Here is a 17270-nt window from a genome sequence, read left to right on the forward strand (position 1 = left end):
TGAATCCTCCCAATTCCTCCAGACCAAAGGGGTAGCCATGAGCACCCGTATGGGCCCCAGCTATGCTTGTCTCTTTGTTGGCTACATAGAGCAGTTGATCTTCTGTAATTACACCGGCACCACTCCCCACCTCTTCCTCCGCTACATTGATGACTGCATTGGTGCCACGTCGTGCTTCCGCGAGGAGGTTGAGCAATTTATCAACTTCACCAACACATTCCACCCTGACCTTAAATTTACCTGGACTATCTCGGACACCTCCCTCCCCTTCCTGGACCCCTCCATCTCTAGTAATGACGACCGACTTGACACAGCTCCTTGGATGCTGCCTGAACTGCTGTGCTCTTCCAGCACCACTAATCCAGAATCTGGTTTCCAGCATCTGCAGTCATTGTTTTTACCTCAAATGCAACATAGACAAACCATCCCAGCCAGCATGCTGAAAATGTTCAGTAAAAATCAGCATAACTAAAGCTGCAGGAATAAGCAAACAAGTGATATATCTCAAAGACTTGTAATTTCATGGCTGTATTTGTTTTAATTCACTCGTTGGATCTGGGCCAGCATTTATTTCCACCCCTAGTTGTCCTCGGAGTTGTCTTTTTGAACTGCTGCAGTCCATTGTGCTGTCACTAGTCCTCCAAGATGTTAGTGAGGAGGACTTTACTGGGTCAACAGAACTGTTCTTGCCTTGATGTCAGATGGTCTGTCCAGTTTCATTTTTGATTTGAGGCTTGTTGTGATTGCTACAACCGAAAGACTTGCTATGCCCTTTCAGAGGGCAATCAAGAGTCAACCATGTTGCTATGAATCTGGAGTCACATCTAGACCAGATCAATTATGGATGGCAGATTGCCTTCCCTAAAAAGAACATTAGTGACCCAGGTTATTGAGAATTCAGAGTCTGTACTTGGAGTTTAGAAGGGTAAGGGGTGATCTGATTGAACTTACAGAATACAGAGAGGCCTGGATGGAGTTGACACTTCCAATATGAGACACTAAGTCCCAAGCGCACAGCCTCAGTGTGAAGGAACGACACTTTAAAACGGATATGAAGAGGAATTTCTTCAGCCAGAGATAGTGACTCTGTGGAATTCATTGCTACAGAAAGCTGTGGAGGCCAAGTCATTCAATGTATTAAGGCAAAGATAGATAGGTTCTTAATTAGTAAGGGCACCAAGGTTCCATGAGAAGACAGGAGAATGAGGTTTAGAAACATATCAACTATGATCAAATGGTGGAGCAGACTTGATGGGCCAAATGGCCCAATTTTTCTCCTATATCTTATGGTCATTGCTGATTTAGAAGTCAGATCTTCGCAGTGTGTTCAAAAAAGGCTAATTCTAATTTTTGGCTTCTCATCATCCCTGCATTCTTTATCTTTGGTCACAAATCCACCATTTACAGTCCAAGCCTCAACAGGAAAGGGTTCTGAACAAGAGTCATACTAGACTCAAAATGTTAATTCTGTTTCTCTCTACAGATGTTGACTGACCTACTGAGTTTCGCCAGCACATTTTTATGTAAACCGCCTGACTGCTTGACTACTAGTGAACTTTAGAGAGAACCAATTGAGAACCATGAAGGCCCTGACATATGCTTCCTGACCTATCAGGTGGTTCCAGTTTTCTTTTTAATTTGTTGACGTGAAGAGGGCTTCATTGACTAGGCTAGCATTTATTGCCCAGAGCATTGTTAAGAGTAAACCACATTGCTGTGGGTCTGGAGTCACATTCAGGATCGACCAGATAAGAATGGCAGTTTCTTCCCTACAAGACATTAATAGAGTCATAGTCATAGAGATGTACAGCATGGAAACAGATCCTTCGGTCCAACCGGTCCATGCCAACCAGATATCCCAACCCAATTTGGTCCCACCTGCCAGCACCCAGCCCATATCCCTCCAAACCCTTCCTATTCATATACCCATCCAAATGCCTCTTAAATGTTTCAATTGTACCAGCCTCCACCACTTCCTCTGGCAGCTCATTCCACACATACCACCCTCTGTGTGAAAAAGCTGCCCCGTAGGTCTCTTCTATATCTTTCCCCTCCCACCCCAAACCTATGCCCTCCAGTTCCGGACTCCCCGATCCCAGGGAAAAGACTTTGCCTATTTACCCTATCCATGCCCCTCATAATTTTGTAACGCCTCAGCCTCCGACGCTCCAGGGAAAACAGCCCCAGCCTGTTCGGCCTCTCCCTGTTGCTCAAACCCTTCAACCCTGGCAACATCCTTGTAAATCTTTTCTGAACCCTTTCAAGTTTCACAAGGTTCTTTCCAATATGAACCCTATTAATGTTTTCTGACTATCGACAATGGATTCATGGTCAATATTACTAATTCCAGATTTTTATTGAATTTTAAGAAGATTTGTAGCTCAGGTAGAGGTTCTGGATGTAGATTTGCTTGCTGAGCTGGAATGTTCATTTTCAGACGTTTCATCGCCATACTAGGTAACATCTTCAGTAAGCCTCTGGACGAAGCATTGCTGATGATTCCTGCTTTCTATTTGTGTGTTTGGGTTCCTTTGGGTTGGTGATGTCATTCCCTGTGGTGATGTCATTTCCTGTTCTTTTTCTCAGGGGGTGGTAAATGGGGTCCAAGTCAATTGTTTTGTTGATAGAGTTTCAGTTGGATGCCGTGTTTCTAGGAATTCTCGTGGACATCTGTTTGGCTTGTCCGAGGATGGATGTGTTGTCCCAGTCGAAGAGGTGTTTTATTGAATTTAAATTCCACCATCTGCCACGACAGGATTCAGGTCCTGGACCCCAGAAAATTACCTGGGTCTCTAGATTAACAGTCCATGATAATAGCTCTCCGCTGTTGCCTCTCCTGTTTCTGTTTTTATTTCAGTGTAAAATGTCAAACCTAATCACTTTGGTACCTATTGCAAAGGTCACAATTTTTAATATTGGTCCATGGACTGAAACTGGAAAAAATGGGTGTTACTTTTTTAAAAAAATGTGTAATGAGTGGCGCAATTACGACAGAGTTGAATTTCTCTAGCCCCCGAATGATGTGAGCAGCAGCAAGGTATTTAAAAAAAATGCGGTGATATCAGAAAAAATAGATTCTGATTCTGCAACCATTTCTTGGACAGTGAGATCAGAATCTCAGCAGTGAGTGGCAAGAAGCTTGAATGCATTTATACATCATTAGTACCTAATTCACCTCACTTATATGGATTTTTCTATTCTTCCATGCACTAGGGAGAAACTAGGTAGCACCAATACTGGACATGAAAGTCAGTGGGGGGTACACTCGGCACTTCAAGTTCATCACTTGTTCCTCTGGCTCTCTATTTTGGCCATTTGACCCCAACATCCTAGCTTACTTTGTGGCCAAGCAAGCACCTGCACTCTCATTCCCCAACCCCTCCATCCATGAAAGTTGGTGTTGGACACAGACCAGCCGCACTATAAGTCTGGGTATCTCTCCAGCTCACTCTGAATACAGTTCTCCACTTCAATATTACACTTCAAAACATACCTACACATAATGCTGCTACTGAGCTATTTTGCGTACAGAAACGAGCACCAATCTCATGGACTGAACCTCTCAGGGCTCCTTATTTAATCTTCGTACTCACTGATTTTGCATCGCCATGGATGCTCACAGCAATTGCCGCATGCTTCGTCTTATCTTTTTGCGCTTATTTGCTGCCTCATTCAGAATTTAAAAGACACAGTATTTCTTTGTTGTCTTGCAGACACAAACCTTGTCATCATGAATGTCAGCAGTGAACAGTCAAAGATGATGCCTATGTTGCTTTTTGGTATCATGATATGTCAATGTCACAGCCGCTTAGAGTCAAGATACTGTATGTGCTTCAGATAAATAACTTAGGTCTCAAAGTTTAGGAGGACTGGACCTTAGTTGGGCAAGAGGACAATATGGTACCATCAGTGAATCAAGGGCTTATTGAATTCCCAGGAATTTGTCATGGTTAGTCCAGTAGTCACAGGCATGTCAGTCATGGCACTGTGCAGCATGAGTCCAGGGCATGGGCCAATCTTTCCTGCAATGAGATGAAGGGAGTGATGTATTATGATGGCAGTGCATGCAAGAGCAGTGAGTGGAGATGCAGCAACAGGAGGTGTTGAGGTATTCCCACTGAGTGAGTGGCAAACACAGAGGGCAGGAAGGTTTAGTAATTTAGAAGTGAAGTGGATTGGATTTATTTAATGGATATTATGTGTGGAATAATAAGTGTTTTAGTCTATAAGCCTTGGTGAGATGAATGTACAAGTCAGACTTAGACTGACTGGGCCCAATGAGCTTAAGATATCAGAGAGAAGACGTTGGCACTTAACCTTAGAGACCTGAAAATCATAGCCTTCTTCCTGCACTACTGTGTATTGTGTTTCACTGGGGACACAGCACTGACCTAAGGTGCCAACCTTGTCCAGGCTAACAATGTTGGGGGCATATCTTCCTTTGCCATTCAGTAGGAAAAACTGTGGGGCTAATTTGCCTTTCTCAGCCATTTCTTCAGGATAATAATACAGGACAACAGTGTGAGGACAGCCCTGGGCTTGCTATACCTGAAGTGGTGTGGATTTGAGCTTTAAATATGATACCATCAGTGTGAACATCCCATAGTCTCAGCAGCAGCCAGCACTTCTGCTGCATGACTTTATGATGGGGCCAGAGTGGCCTTCTTCTCGAAGGTGAAGAAGAGTGAAAGATTGTGCAAGAAATGTTGACAAGGGCCTTGGCAACTGGCTACTATGAATGTCACCCCAGAAAAAAATACACAATCAAAAAAATGGGAAAATACAGCTCTGTTTACATCCTGGAAATAGCCAAAGTAAGAAAGCCATCCAATGTCATAAATCAGTTATTAATACCCAGCTTCAGTTTTGATGTCACATCTCAATTCTGTGATGAATCGGAATTTGATTCTCCATATCCATTACAAAATTGTATACACTTTACTCAGAGATAAATTTGACTAGTGCATGATATTGATTAGATTCTAATACATTCTAGAAAAAGATGTAGCCACTTGCCATTCATGGACTCCACACTTATTGGTTTGCACTGTTTTGCAATTTCTGTAACATTGGGTAGTCATAGTAATATTTACACACTTATGAAACTTTTATGGGCATGTTTTTTTCGCACAATAGATAAGATATATTGTCCGCATTCATATTTTAGCAAGCACGAGTTTTGTTTTGCATGATCAAGTCCTGTGCACAGTAAGACATTGGTGCACATACCCCAAGTGAAAAAGTGTTCACTATTCTAATATTTTATCTTCAGATGACAACCCAGATCTTCCAGTTTCCTGAAAGTCAGAAATCAACGGATGACCCCGAGCCATATGTCAGGGTTTCATGGAAACCTTGACATGTGACCTTTGCAGAAATTGCCTGGGAAGTTGGAATTTAGAACCACAATACTTTTTAATACATCAGCTCATTGTAAAAAGAATATTATAATCCAAGAGAAGAATTAAAGTTATAACATTTTGCACCTTTAGTTAAGCATCAATTAGAAAATAATAGAAAAGTTAGTCTCACCATCCAGGCTGTGACAAAATCTCCCAACCAGGTTCCAACTGCTGCTAGCTTCATGAAGGTTTCATTCCTCATGCCCATGTATTTGTTAATGAAATAAGGACTGTGAAAGAAATACAGATTATTAGTATTATAATAGAGAACAAACTTAAGATATTCATCAGATGGTGTTTCTCCCCTCCATAGAACAGTGGATTATGACATGGCTGGTAGAACATATGAACCTACTCTTTCAATCAGCAGAAATTTGAAATGTGGCTTTTCAATTTAATTAGTAACAATTCATAACCAGCTGATAAGGAATCTTTTATAATGTTTATATATCTCTATTAGCTGAATAAACTTTTTAATTCCATTTCTAAAGACAGTCATCCAGCACCCTGTCACACAACCCTGTTACGGACCCCTGGCCATTCATATGATGGGTGATGTTCAGCAAAAATATGCAAGTAAATTTATGAACTCTCACATATACAGTGCAGAACGCAGACTCAGCATGTCTCAAAGTGACAACGAATTCAGTACAAAATATAAGAAAGGTTTCCAAAATGTTCTCGAGTGAAACCACATTTGTTCAAAGAGACTTGAGAATACAAGGTTAGTGCCTGTGAGGTCCCAAGTCCACAATGAAACAAATTCAGAAACAGAAATACATTAAGGGCAGATATTTTTGACCTTTGAAGACACATAATAAAACTCCATAATTCTGGTAGACAGCTGCATTATGAATGTGAATAAATTGTCAGTCTAACTACATGGGTAAAGAAGAGTGTAACTGAATCAAGCATTATGGCTAACACAATCCAATACAAAACAGAAATCACCACAAAGCTCTCATACATGACCTTCATTAAGCCTCATCTAGAATACTGTATCCAATACTGATCTCTTTGCATGATGATGAGATTAACACGTGTCAAAACCATGGAAAAGGTTGATAGAGAGCCATGAAATTAATACCTTTAGTTATCAAGACAAAGGTGGCAGTTGTGTCCTTTTACTTTAGGAGAGAGTAGATTTAGGAGTAGATGATTCAAGTGATGCATTTAAAATGCCAAAGGAATTAGATGGTGTCTGTGTGAATACATTATTTTAATTAGACAGTCTAGGAAAATGAAGTAGCAGCATTTTATTTCTGTGCGTTAATTTGTATCTGTACATAAAGTTTAGAAACAATCTTATTCAGCTGATAGGTTTTTCAAGCTGATTTATAATATTGATAAATAATAGTTTGTATCGATCTTTCCTGGTCACGTTACAGCAAGTCACATGCTAAAATGCAGGTCAACAACATATATCACTGAATTTTTCAGGCATCTGAGGGGAACAGATGTAATTTTAGACAACCATTTCTCCCTATTAGAGAAGTAGTAGTCATACTTAACTAACAATTTGTAGACAACTAATAGAATAAAATAAGTAATTGGCATTATCCTTATTGCTTATCTTGACACCTTTTTTTCCAGATGTTCACTCTCGAGACACACATACATGAAAACATCATTACATATCTAGCCAACTGGAAAAGTGCTCAGTATTCCTTCTTCCACAGACTTTCCAAATGCTGAACTTACTTGAAATGACAAGGTTCTTCTGTGTGATTGCCCTTCCACCTGGGATGCTTTGGCTGGTCACCAGTAGAATATAAAACCCATTAAAGATAAATCCTCATTCCCACACAACTTTCAGAATAGTCAAAGGACCATAAGAGTAATATTGTCTCTGCATTCCTTTTGCTAATGAGCTCTCTACAAGTAAACAATCAAAGAGTCCTAGAGATGTACAGCATGGAAACAGACCCTTCGGTCCAACCCGTCCATACCGACCAGATATCCCAACCCAATCTAGTCCCACCTGCTAGCACCCGGCCTATATCCCTCCAAACTCTTCCTATTTATATACCCATCCAAATGCCTCTTAAATGTTGCAATTGTACCAGCCTCCACCACTTCCTCTTGCAGCTCATTCCATACACACCCTCTGCATGAAAAGGTAGCCCCTTAGGTCTCTTTTATATCTTTCCCCTCTCACCCTAAACCTATGCCCTCTAGTTCTAGACTCCCCGACCCTAGGGAAAAGACTTTGTCTATTTATCCTATCCATGCCCCTCAATTTTGTCACGCCTCAGCCTCCAACGCTCCAGGGAAAACAGCCCCAGCCTGTTCAGCCTCTCCCTATAGCTCCAATCCTCCAACCCTGGCAACATCATTGCAAAACTTTTCTGAATCCTTTCAAGTTTCAAAACATCTTTCCGATAGGAAAGAGACCAGAACTGCACGGAATATTCCAACAGTGGACTAACCAATGTCCTGTACAGCCACAACACGACCTCCCAACTCCTGTACTCAATACTCTGACCAATAAAGGAAAGCATACCAAATGCCTTCTTCACTATCCTATCTACCTGCGACTCCACTTTCAAGGAGCTATGAACCTGCACTCCAAGGTCTCTTTGTTCAGCAACACTCCATAGGACCTTACCATTAAGTGTAAAAGTCCTGCTAAGATTTGCTTTCCCAAAATGCAGCACCTCGCATTTATCTGAATTAAACTCCATCTGCCACTTCTCAGCCCATTGGCCCATCTGGTCAAGTTCCTGTTGTAATCGGATGTAACCCTCTTCACTGTCCCCTACACCTCCAATTTTGGTGTCATCTGCAAACTTACTAACTGTACCTCTTATATTCACATCCAAATCATTTATGTAAATGACAAAAAGTAGACGACTAGCACCAAACCTTGTGGCACTCCACTGGTCACAAGCCTCCAGTCTGAAAAACAACCCTCCAACACCACCCTCTGTCTTCGACCTTTGAGATAGTTCTGTATCCAAATGGCCAGTTCTTCATGTATTCTGTGAGATCTAACCTTGCTAATCAGCTTCCCAAGGGGAACCTTGTCGAACGTCTTACTGAAGTCCATATAGATCACATCTACTGCTCTGCCCTCATCAATCCTCTTTGTTACTTCCTCAAAAAGCTCAATCAAGTTTGTGAGACGTGATTACTCACACACAAAGCCATTTTGACTATCCCTAATCAATCCTTATCTTTCCAAATACATGTAAATCCTCTTCCTCAGGATTCCCTCCAACAACTTGCCCACCACCGACGTCAGGCTCACTGGTTTATAGTTCCCTGGCTTGTCCTTACCACCCTTCTTAAACAGTGGCACCACGTTTGACAACCTCCAGTCTTCCGGCACCTCACCTGTGACTATCGATGATACAAATATCTCACCAAGTGGCCCAGCAATCACTTCTCTAGCTTGCCGCAGCGTTCTCGGGTACACCTGTTCAGGTCCTGGGGATTTATCCACTTTTAAACGTTTCAACATATCCTGCACTTGCTCCTCTGTAATATGGACATTTTGCAAGATGTCACCATCTATTTCCCTACAGTCTGCATCTTCCATATCCCTTTCCACAGTAAATACTGACAAAATACTCATTTAGTATCTCCCCCATTTTCTGCGGCTCCACACAAAGGCCGCCTTGCTAATCTGTGAGTGGCCCTATTCTCTCCCTAGTTACCCTTTTGTCCTTAATTTATTTGCAAAAACTCTTTGGATTCTCCTTAATTCTATTTGCCAAAGCTATCTCATGTCCCCTTTTTGCCCTCCTGATTTCCCTCTGAAGTATACTCCCACTTTCTTTATACTCTAAGGATTCACTCGATCTATCCTGTCTATGCCTGACATATGCTTCCTTCTTTTTCTTAACCAAACCTTCAATTTCTTTAGTCATCCAGCATTCCCTATACCTACCAGCCTTTCCTTTCACCCTATACTTTCTCTGGATTCTCATTACCTCATTTCTGAAGCCTTCCCATTTTTCAGCCGTCCCTTTGCCTGTGAATATCTGCCCCCAATCAGCTTTCGAAAGTTCTTGCCTAATACCGTCAAAATTGGCCTTTCTTCAATTTAGAACTTCAACTTTTAGATCTGGTCTATCCTTTACCATCATTATTTTAAACATATTGAATATGCTATTGATCTTGCTAAATACCTATTAAAAGAACGGATTTCTCAGTTGTGCTTTCTCTGTACTTCACTTGAGCTCAGAGGATGAAGTAAGTAAGTGTACCATTTCCTATGTACGCATTTCGAAGAGATACTTTCTTCATGTTAACTCATTAAGGACACTATCAAAGCTGAGAGCAAATGTTATGTAAACAATGATCAATAATCACATTTGTTATCCAAATATCTTGCTTGCAGTCTCTAGCCCAAATAATAAACAACAAAATGGTTTTTACAGTCATGTGAACCAAGAAACACTGAATAAATTAGGATAAGTCTGCTTAGCTTGAATGAAACAACAATGGTTTGAGAGGGAGCTTAGTATCGTCAAAAGAAGTTACTTTAAATATTTTTCTTTCTTTCTTTCTATTCTAGCACCAGCTGTCTTCCTTGTGTTCCAAGATGAAATGAATAAATGTGTTTAATTATTAAAAATAAAGACAATAGTGGGTTGATCCATTTGTACATGAATAAAATCTTGATGTGAAAGCTTCTTTTCGGGTGTCACTTTTATAAAACTGCAGATGCCATTAGAACACATTATTAAACAACTGAGTAAGAGATGTCCTATAAATCATAAAATATCAATAAAGTGTTCATAGTTAAATTCCTGATGCAGGCTTCATTAATGGAAATGTGAGATGTACAATGAATGATTACTTCCACTACCTTAAAATAACCATCTTGAGGAGAACGGGGATTTATATCTGCATTAACGCAGAACTGCAGTAACTTGGATTCAATCCAGCCTGTGAAAATGATCCGATGGGAGTTGTTCTTTCTATGTAATTATGATCAATAATTCTAGTGACCTAGATGCACATCTAAAACTGCAGCCTTGAAGATGTGCCTAAACTGCAAAACAGAAAGGCAGATTTTCAAATGCAATGGCACTGGTTCATTAATTGACAAGAAAAATAATCACAACATTAAAAAGCATTTCCTAAACTTGAAGGTTCTGACGCATATCTGTGTACAATCAAACCCACATCAAATTACAAAGAATTATTATTTGTTCTTCAGTCAAGGAGTGATTGAATTCTAATTTGAGCAACTGTCCTGATTACATGCAAAAAAATTTAAAATGAATACAAAGCAATTGATTAAACCAATATTTGATTGTAACAAAAACACTAATTAGTGTTTGTGTATACAAAATTTTGGATTCAGCATTATAAATTATAATTTTCCCATTGCCCAAATGGTGAGAATGGGAATCCAGCTGCTGAGTGAGGCATGATTTGATTTGATTGGATTTATTATTGTCACATGTACAGAGATACAGTGAGAAGAATTGCTTTGTGCGCTAACCAAACAAATCGCACCTTAAGAACAGAGTGCAGAATATAGTGTCACAGTTACAGAAAAGGTGTAGAGAAAGTTAAACTCTAATATATAAGAGATTCATTCAGAAGTCTGATAACAGTGGGGAAGAAGCTGTTCTTCAATCTGATGGTGCGTGTTTTCAAATTTATGTATCTCATGCCTGATAGAGAAGAGTATGATCAGGCTGGGAGGGATCTTTGATGGTGTTGGCTGCTTTCCCAAGACAACAAGAAGTGTAGATGTAGTCAGTGGAAGGAAGACTGGTTTTCATGATGGACTGGGCTTCATTCACAATTCTCTGCAGTTTCTTGTGGTCTTGGGCAAAGCAGTTGCCATACTAACCTGTGATGCATCAGATACACAATGGAAAGTATCATATCTATAAAAATTGGTAAGAGTCACTGTGGACATGCTGAATTTCCTTAGCCTTCTTAGAAAGTAGAGGCATTGGTGTGCTTTCTTGACAATAAACAACAAAGAACAAATGAACAAAGATTACGATGCAGGAACAGGCCCTTCGGCCCTCCAGGCCTGTATCAATCCAGATTCTTTAAATCTATTTTCCAAAGATCTGTATTCCTCTGCTCCCTGCCCATTCATGCATCTTCCAAATGCATCTTAAATAATGCTGTAGTTCCCTCCACCGGCAACGCAAACCAGGCACCCCACACCCTTCCACACACATCTCCACTAAACTTTTCCCCTCTCACTTTGAACTCATGACCCCTAGTAATCAAGTCCAGCACTCTGGGGGAAAAAGTTTCTTGCTATCCACCTTGTCTACACCTTTCATGATTTTGTAAACCTCAATCAAGTACCCCCTCAACTACATTCTTTCCAATGAAAATAATCCTAATCTTCTCAGCTTCTCTTCATAGCTAGCACCCTCCATACCAGGCAACTTCCTGGTGAGCCTCCTCTGCACCCTCTCCAAAGCATCCACATCCTTTCGATTCTCCTGTTCCCTAGATGCTGCCTGACCTGCTGCGCTTTTCCAGCAACACATTTCCATCTCTTTTACTCAATACCCCATCCGACGAAGGAAAGCATGCCACTCTACTAACCTGCATTGCCACCTTCAGGGAACAATGGATCCAAACACCCAGATGTCTCTGGACATCAAATTCCCCCAGGACTTTTCCATTTACTGTATTGTTCACTCTGGAAGTGTATCTTCCAAAATGCGTAACCTCGCATTTGTCTGGATTGAACTCCATCTGCTATTTCTCTGCCCAACTCTCCAATCTATCTATATTCTGCTATATTCTCTGACAGTCCACTTCACTACCTGCTACTCCACCAATCTTAGTATCATCTATAAACTTGCTAATGAGGCAACCTATACCTTCCTCCAAATCATTTATGTATGTCACAAAGAACAGTGGTCTCAGCACGGATCCATGTGGAACACCACTGGTCACAGGTCTCCATTTTGAGAAGCTCCCTTCCACTACTTCTCTGTCTCCTGTTGCCCAACCATCTCCCTATCCATCTTGCTGGTACACCCTGGACCCCATGCAACTTCACCTTCTTCATCAGCCGACCATGGGGGAGGCTTATCAAACATCTTACTGAAGTCCATGTATATGACATCTACATCCCTTACCTCAATCAGCTTTGTCACCTCTTCAAAGAATTCTATTAGGTTTGGAAGACATGATATTCCCTGCATGAAACCATGCTGCCTATCACTGATAAGCCCATTTTCTTCCAAATGGTATGTGTCCTATCCCTTAGTATCTTCTCCAGTAGCTTCCCTACCACTGATGTCAAGCTCACAAGTCTGAAATTACCTGGATTATCACTGCTAAATTTCTAAAACAAGGGGACAACATTAGCAATTCTCCAGTCCTCTGGGACCTCTGTCGTTTTCATGGATGCTGCAAAGATATCTGTTAAAGTCCCAGCTATTTCTTCTCTCGCTTCCCTCAGTAACCTGGAATAGATCCCATCCGGACTTGTCCACCTTAATGCCTTTCAGAATACCCAACACTTCCTCCCTCCTTATGCTGACTTGACCAAGAGCAATCAAAGATCTATCCCTAACCTCAACATCCGTCATGTCTCTCTCCTCAGTGAATACCAATGCAAAGTACTCATTAAGAATCTCACCCATTTTCTGACTCCACCCATATCTTTCTTCCTTTGTCCTTGGGCCAACCTTTTCCCTTGTTACCCTCTTGTTCCTTATATATGAATAAAAGGCTTTGGAGTTTTCCTTAACCCTGCTCGCTAAGGATATCTCATGACCCACTTTTAGACCTCTTAATTCCTTGTTTCAGAATGGTCCTACATTCCCGATATTCTTCCAAAGCTTCATCTGACGTCAGTCACTTATACATTATGTATGGATCCTTTTTCCTCTTAGCTAGTCTCACAAATTCACCTGTCATCCATGATTACCTAATCTTGCCATTTCTATCCCTCATTTTCACAGGAACATCTCTCTCCTGAGTTCTAATCAACCTCTATTTAAAAGCCTCCCACATACCTAATGTGGATTTACCTTCAAACAGCTGCTCCCAATCTACATTCCCCAGCTCCTGCCGAATTTTTGTATAGTTGGCCTTCCCCCAATTTAACACTCTTCTTTTACGACCACTCTCGTCTTTGTCCATGAGTATCCAAAAACTTATGGAATTGTGATCACGATTCCCTAAGTAATTCCCCCCTCCACGAGTTAGACTACTTATATAGATTAGATTACATTACAGTGTGGAAACAGGCCCTTCGGCCCAACAAGTCCACACCGACCGGCCGAAGCGCAACCCACCCATACCCCTACATTTACCCCTTACCTAACACTACAGGCAATTTAGCATGGCCAATTCACCTGACCTGCACATCTTTTTGGACTGTGGGAGGAAACCCACACAGACACAGGGAGAACGTGCAAACTCCACACAGTCAGTCATCTGAGACGGGAATCGAACCCGGGTCTCCGGCGCTGTGAGGCAGCAGTGCTAACCACTGTGCCACCGTGCCGCCCAATTCCTTGTACTGCTCTTGAAAATCCTCCTGGATGCTCCATACAAATTCTGCTTCATCCAGACCTCTAAAACTCAGTGAATCCCAGTCAGTGTTGGGAAAATTAACATCTCCCATCACCACCACCCTGTTGCTCCTACGTCTTTCGTCATAATTGTACATCTATCTCACGGTCACTGTTGGGAGTGGTCTCGCCTGTAGTACAGGCCCAACATTGTTACCACACCCTTCCTATTTCTGAGCTCTGCCCATATTGCCTCACTGCTCAAGTCCTCCATTGTGCCTTCCTTCAGCACAGCTGTGATATCCTCCCTGACCAGTAATGCAACTCCTCCACCCCTTTTACCTCCCTCTCTATGCTGTCTGAAGCATCGATATCCTGGGATGTTTAATTGCCAATCATGCCCTTTCCTCAACCAAGTCTCAGTAGGAGCAATATCATACTCAAAGGCATTTGGATGGGTATATGAATAGGAAGGGTTTGGAGGAATATGGACCGGGTGCTGGCAGGTGGGACTAGATTGAGCTGGGATATCTGGTCGGCATGGAGAGTTGACTAAAAGGGTCTGTTTCCATGCTGCATATCTCTAGGACTCTATGACTCTACTAATCTAAGCCCCAAGTTCATCTGCCTTACCTACTATATTTCTTGTATTAAAACAAATGCACCTCAGTCCACCAGTGTCTCTGCGTTCATCATTTGTTCCCTGCCTACTCTTCCCCTTCATGATCTAGTTCCCTACAGACTTTAGTTACTACTTCCTTGCTGTCCACTAACCTCCTCATTTGGTTCCCATCCCCCTGCTACATTAGTTTAAACCCTCCCTAGCTTAGTAAAAGGACATTAGTTCAAGTCTGGCCCAGGTGCAGACCATCCCTTTTGTAATAGTCCCATCTCCCCAAAAACTGGTCCCAATGTCCCAAAACTCTGAACCCCTCCCTCCTACACCATCTTTCAAGCCACACATTCATCTTGAATATTCTATAACTCCTACTCGGACTCACACATGGTACTGGTAGCAATACTGAGATTACTACCTGAGGTCCTACTTGTTAAACTTGGTTCCTAACTCCCTAGATTCTTCATGTAGGACCTTATCCAGTTTGTTTTTTACCTATATTATTGGTGTCTACCTGCATCACACTTTCCTTGAGAATTTTCTGCAGTCAATCAGAGACATCCCTGACATGTGCATCAAGATGGACGGACCAGGTCAGCTTGTTGGTGATATTTACTTCTAGGAACCTGAAGCTCCTGACCACCTCCATCTCACCACCAATGAAACAGAATGATGCCATCACTCAAAAGATAGCAAGGTCCAGCAGGATTATTTTTGCTGTATCTTCCCAAATTTTTCATTAATTTCTAGATCAGAGTAAATCACACAGAGTTGTGCCATAATAAAGCAGAGGAGACCACTTTATATAAAAGACAAACATTGGAACTGGTGAAGATCAAGCTTTTCACACTTGCACACTTAACCAATGGCCTTCTAAGGGCAGACAGGCCCTCCAAAACAGATTATTACGACTTAAGGGCATCATTCCAACCAGGCTGCAATTACTTTCACTCCGGACAGTACGGATCGAATTACCTGCCTCTGACTTTCTTCTGAAATTAAGACTGTGTACCAGGAGGTCCCACTATTTGGAGCTGTCAGTTAACCAGAGGTTAGTAACTCCAGAACTCAGCAGTACCAGTCTGAAGGTTATACCCACTGCCAGGACAACATTCCATGAAATGCAAAGGTTTCAGGGGGTGGAGGTCATATGGGAAAGAGGGAAGGGACAAATGCAGATGGTTTTTAATATCTAACGCCCACTCTCCTAAGTTCTAGTTCTGGTATTATGTTTAATTATTGCAAATTGATGGAAGAAACAGAGTTAACAGTTAAACACCAGTATGCCTCTTCTCAGAACTCAGGAATTCTGAAAAAAATTATCATATTGACCTTGAAACATTAACTCTTTCTCTCTTCAGATGTCTCCAGAGCTGTTGAGTTTCTCCAGCATTCTGTGTGTTTGTTTCAAATTTCAAGCATCTGTAATATTTTGCTTTTATTCCCATAAGTTGTCAACAATTAACCACTTAAGGGCATCAATGCCAGCAGGGCGGGAAGATGGAGTTTTGGCCTTTCTGTCAAGAACTAATTTGGGCAAGGTCAGAATGTAGTGGTGTTCAGATCTGCCATCATCTCATCAAGTTCCCACAACATTTTCTTTAGGCACTAAATATTTGTGTCCCAAGATTAAAGACTTGAAATGATCAATAATATTCCAATTCTAAACATAAAGTAAAAATGTTAGCCATCTACAGCATTTTCCAAAGAATTGAAATATGTCTTGCTCATGATGCAATGTGTTCGGAATTTTAAAGGTTTAAATAAAGTTCAATTCCTTTGCTGCATCATGGTATCTCTGATTTAAATCTGGAATATAGCGAAGATTGCTCAAATAGACAGGTTGAGTTTAATTATCGGGTAAACTGAATATATACTTCAGTGTACCCTCTTGGGTAATTCTCACTGTTTGGGTAGTTTTCTGAGAACACTCATTTATTTTACCTGTTTTTAAAACCTTGTTTTTGTCAACTTATGAAGTATCCAAGAGATATTTGCGTTGATATAGTTATAAACTGGGCATATTGGCATAGTAGCAATATGCTGAAAATGTGTTGCTGGAAGAGCGCAGTAGGTCAGGCAGCATCCAAGGAACAGGAGAATCGACGTTTCAGGCATGAGCCCTTCTTTAGGAAGGCTCATGCCCAAAACGCCGATTCTCCTGCTCCTTGGATGCTGCCTGACCTGCTGCACTTTTCCAGCAACACATTTTCAGCTCTGATCTCCAGCATCTGCAGTCCTCACTTTCTCATAGTAGCAATATGCAAAGGAAGAATACAGTTACCAACAAAGAGAAAAAAAAGTCTACTGTTACTGTGAAGTACAAAATGTTATTAAATAAAGACTGGCAGAAGTTAACTGACTATGAAGAACATTATTCTCACCACATAGTATTTTGTTCCTGATTCAAAAAGGAAATATAAAGTAAATGGTATCATTAATCTTGATTGTTCAGGAGGGATTATTTCTCTTTCAAATATCTTTGTAATAGTAAACTACATATACCTTTCTATCATTACTGATTTCCTCTTTAGGTATATTGCAATTTCATATGAACTCAGCCATCAGTATTACAAAGGACAGAGGGAACTATTCACCTCAAGCCTTTTTCACAATTCAGTTAAGTTTTTGCTTTCAAATTCATGTGGGTGGACGTGGGTGAGACTGGTTGGGTCAGCATTTATTGCTCATCTCTAGTTGCCCTCAAGGAGGTGGTAGCGAGCTGCCTTTTTGAATCACTGCAGTCCATTTGCAGTAGATGGGGGGGATGGAGAGATAAAGGGGAGG

At 41.2% G+C, this 17270-nt stretch overlaps 1 protein-coding gene across 9 annotated transcripts in view; it reads right to left on the reverse strand.

Annotated features, from left to right (window-relative positions):
• The window catches only part of tmem117 (transmembrane protein 117), a 433777-nt gene that overhangs the window by 200470 nt on the left and 216037 nt on the right, over positions 1-17270 (reverse strand). For all 9 annotated transcript variants that reach the window (XR_006314397.1, XM_043708697.1, XM_043708699.1 and 6 more), the window contains one exon: positions 5533-5632. Coding sequence is in view for 8 of the 9 variants with exons in the window: in XM_043708697.1 (XP_043564632.1) it covers positions 5533-5632 (100 nt within the window). In the remaining variant the exon portion in view is untranslated. The remainder of the gene's footprint in view (positions 1-5532; positions 5633-17270) is intronic.

Source organism: Chiloscyllium plagiosum, chromosome 19 (genome assembly GCF_004010195.1).
Source record: "Chiloscyllium plagiosum isolate BGI_BamShark_2017 chromosome 19, ASM401019v2, whole genome shotgun sequence".
Taxonomy (NCBI): domain Eukaryota; kingdom Metazoa; phylum Chordata; class Chondrichthyes; order Orectolobiformes; family Hemiscylliidae; genus Chiloscyllium; species Chiloscyllium plagiosum.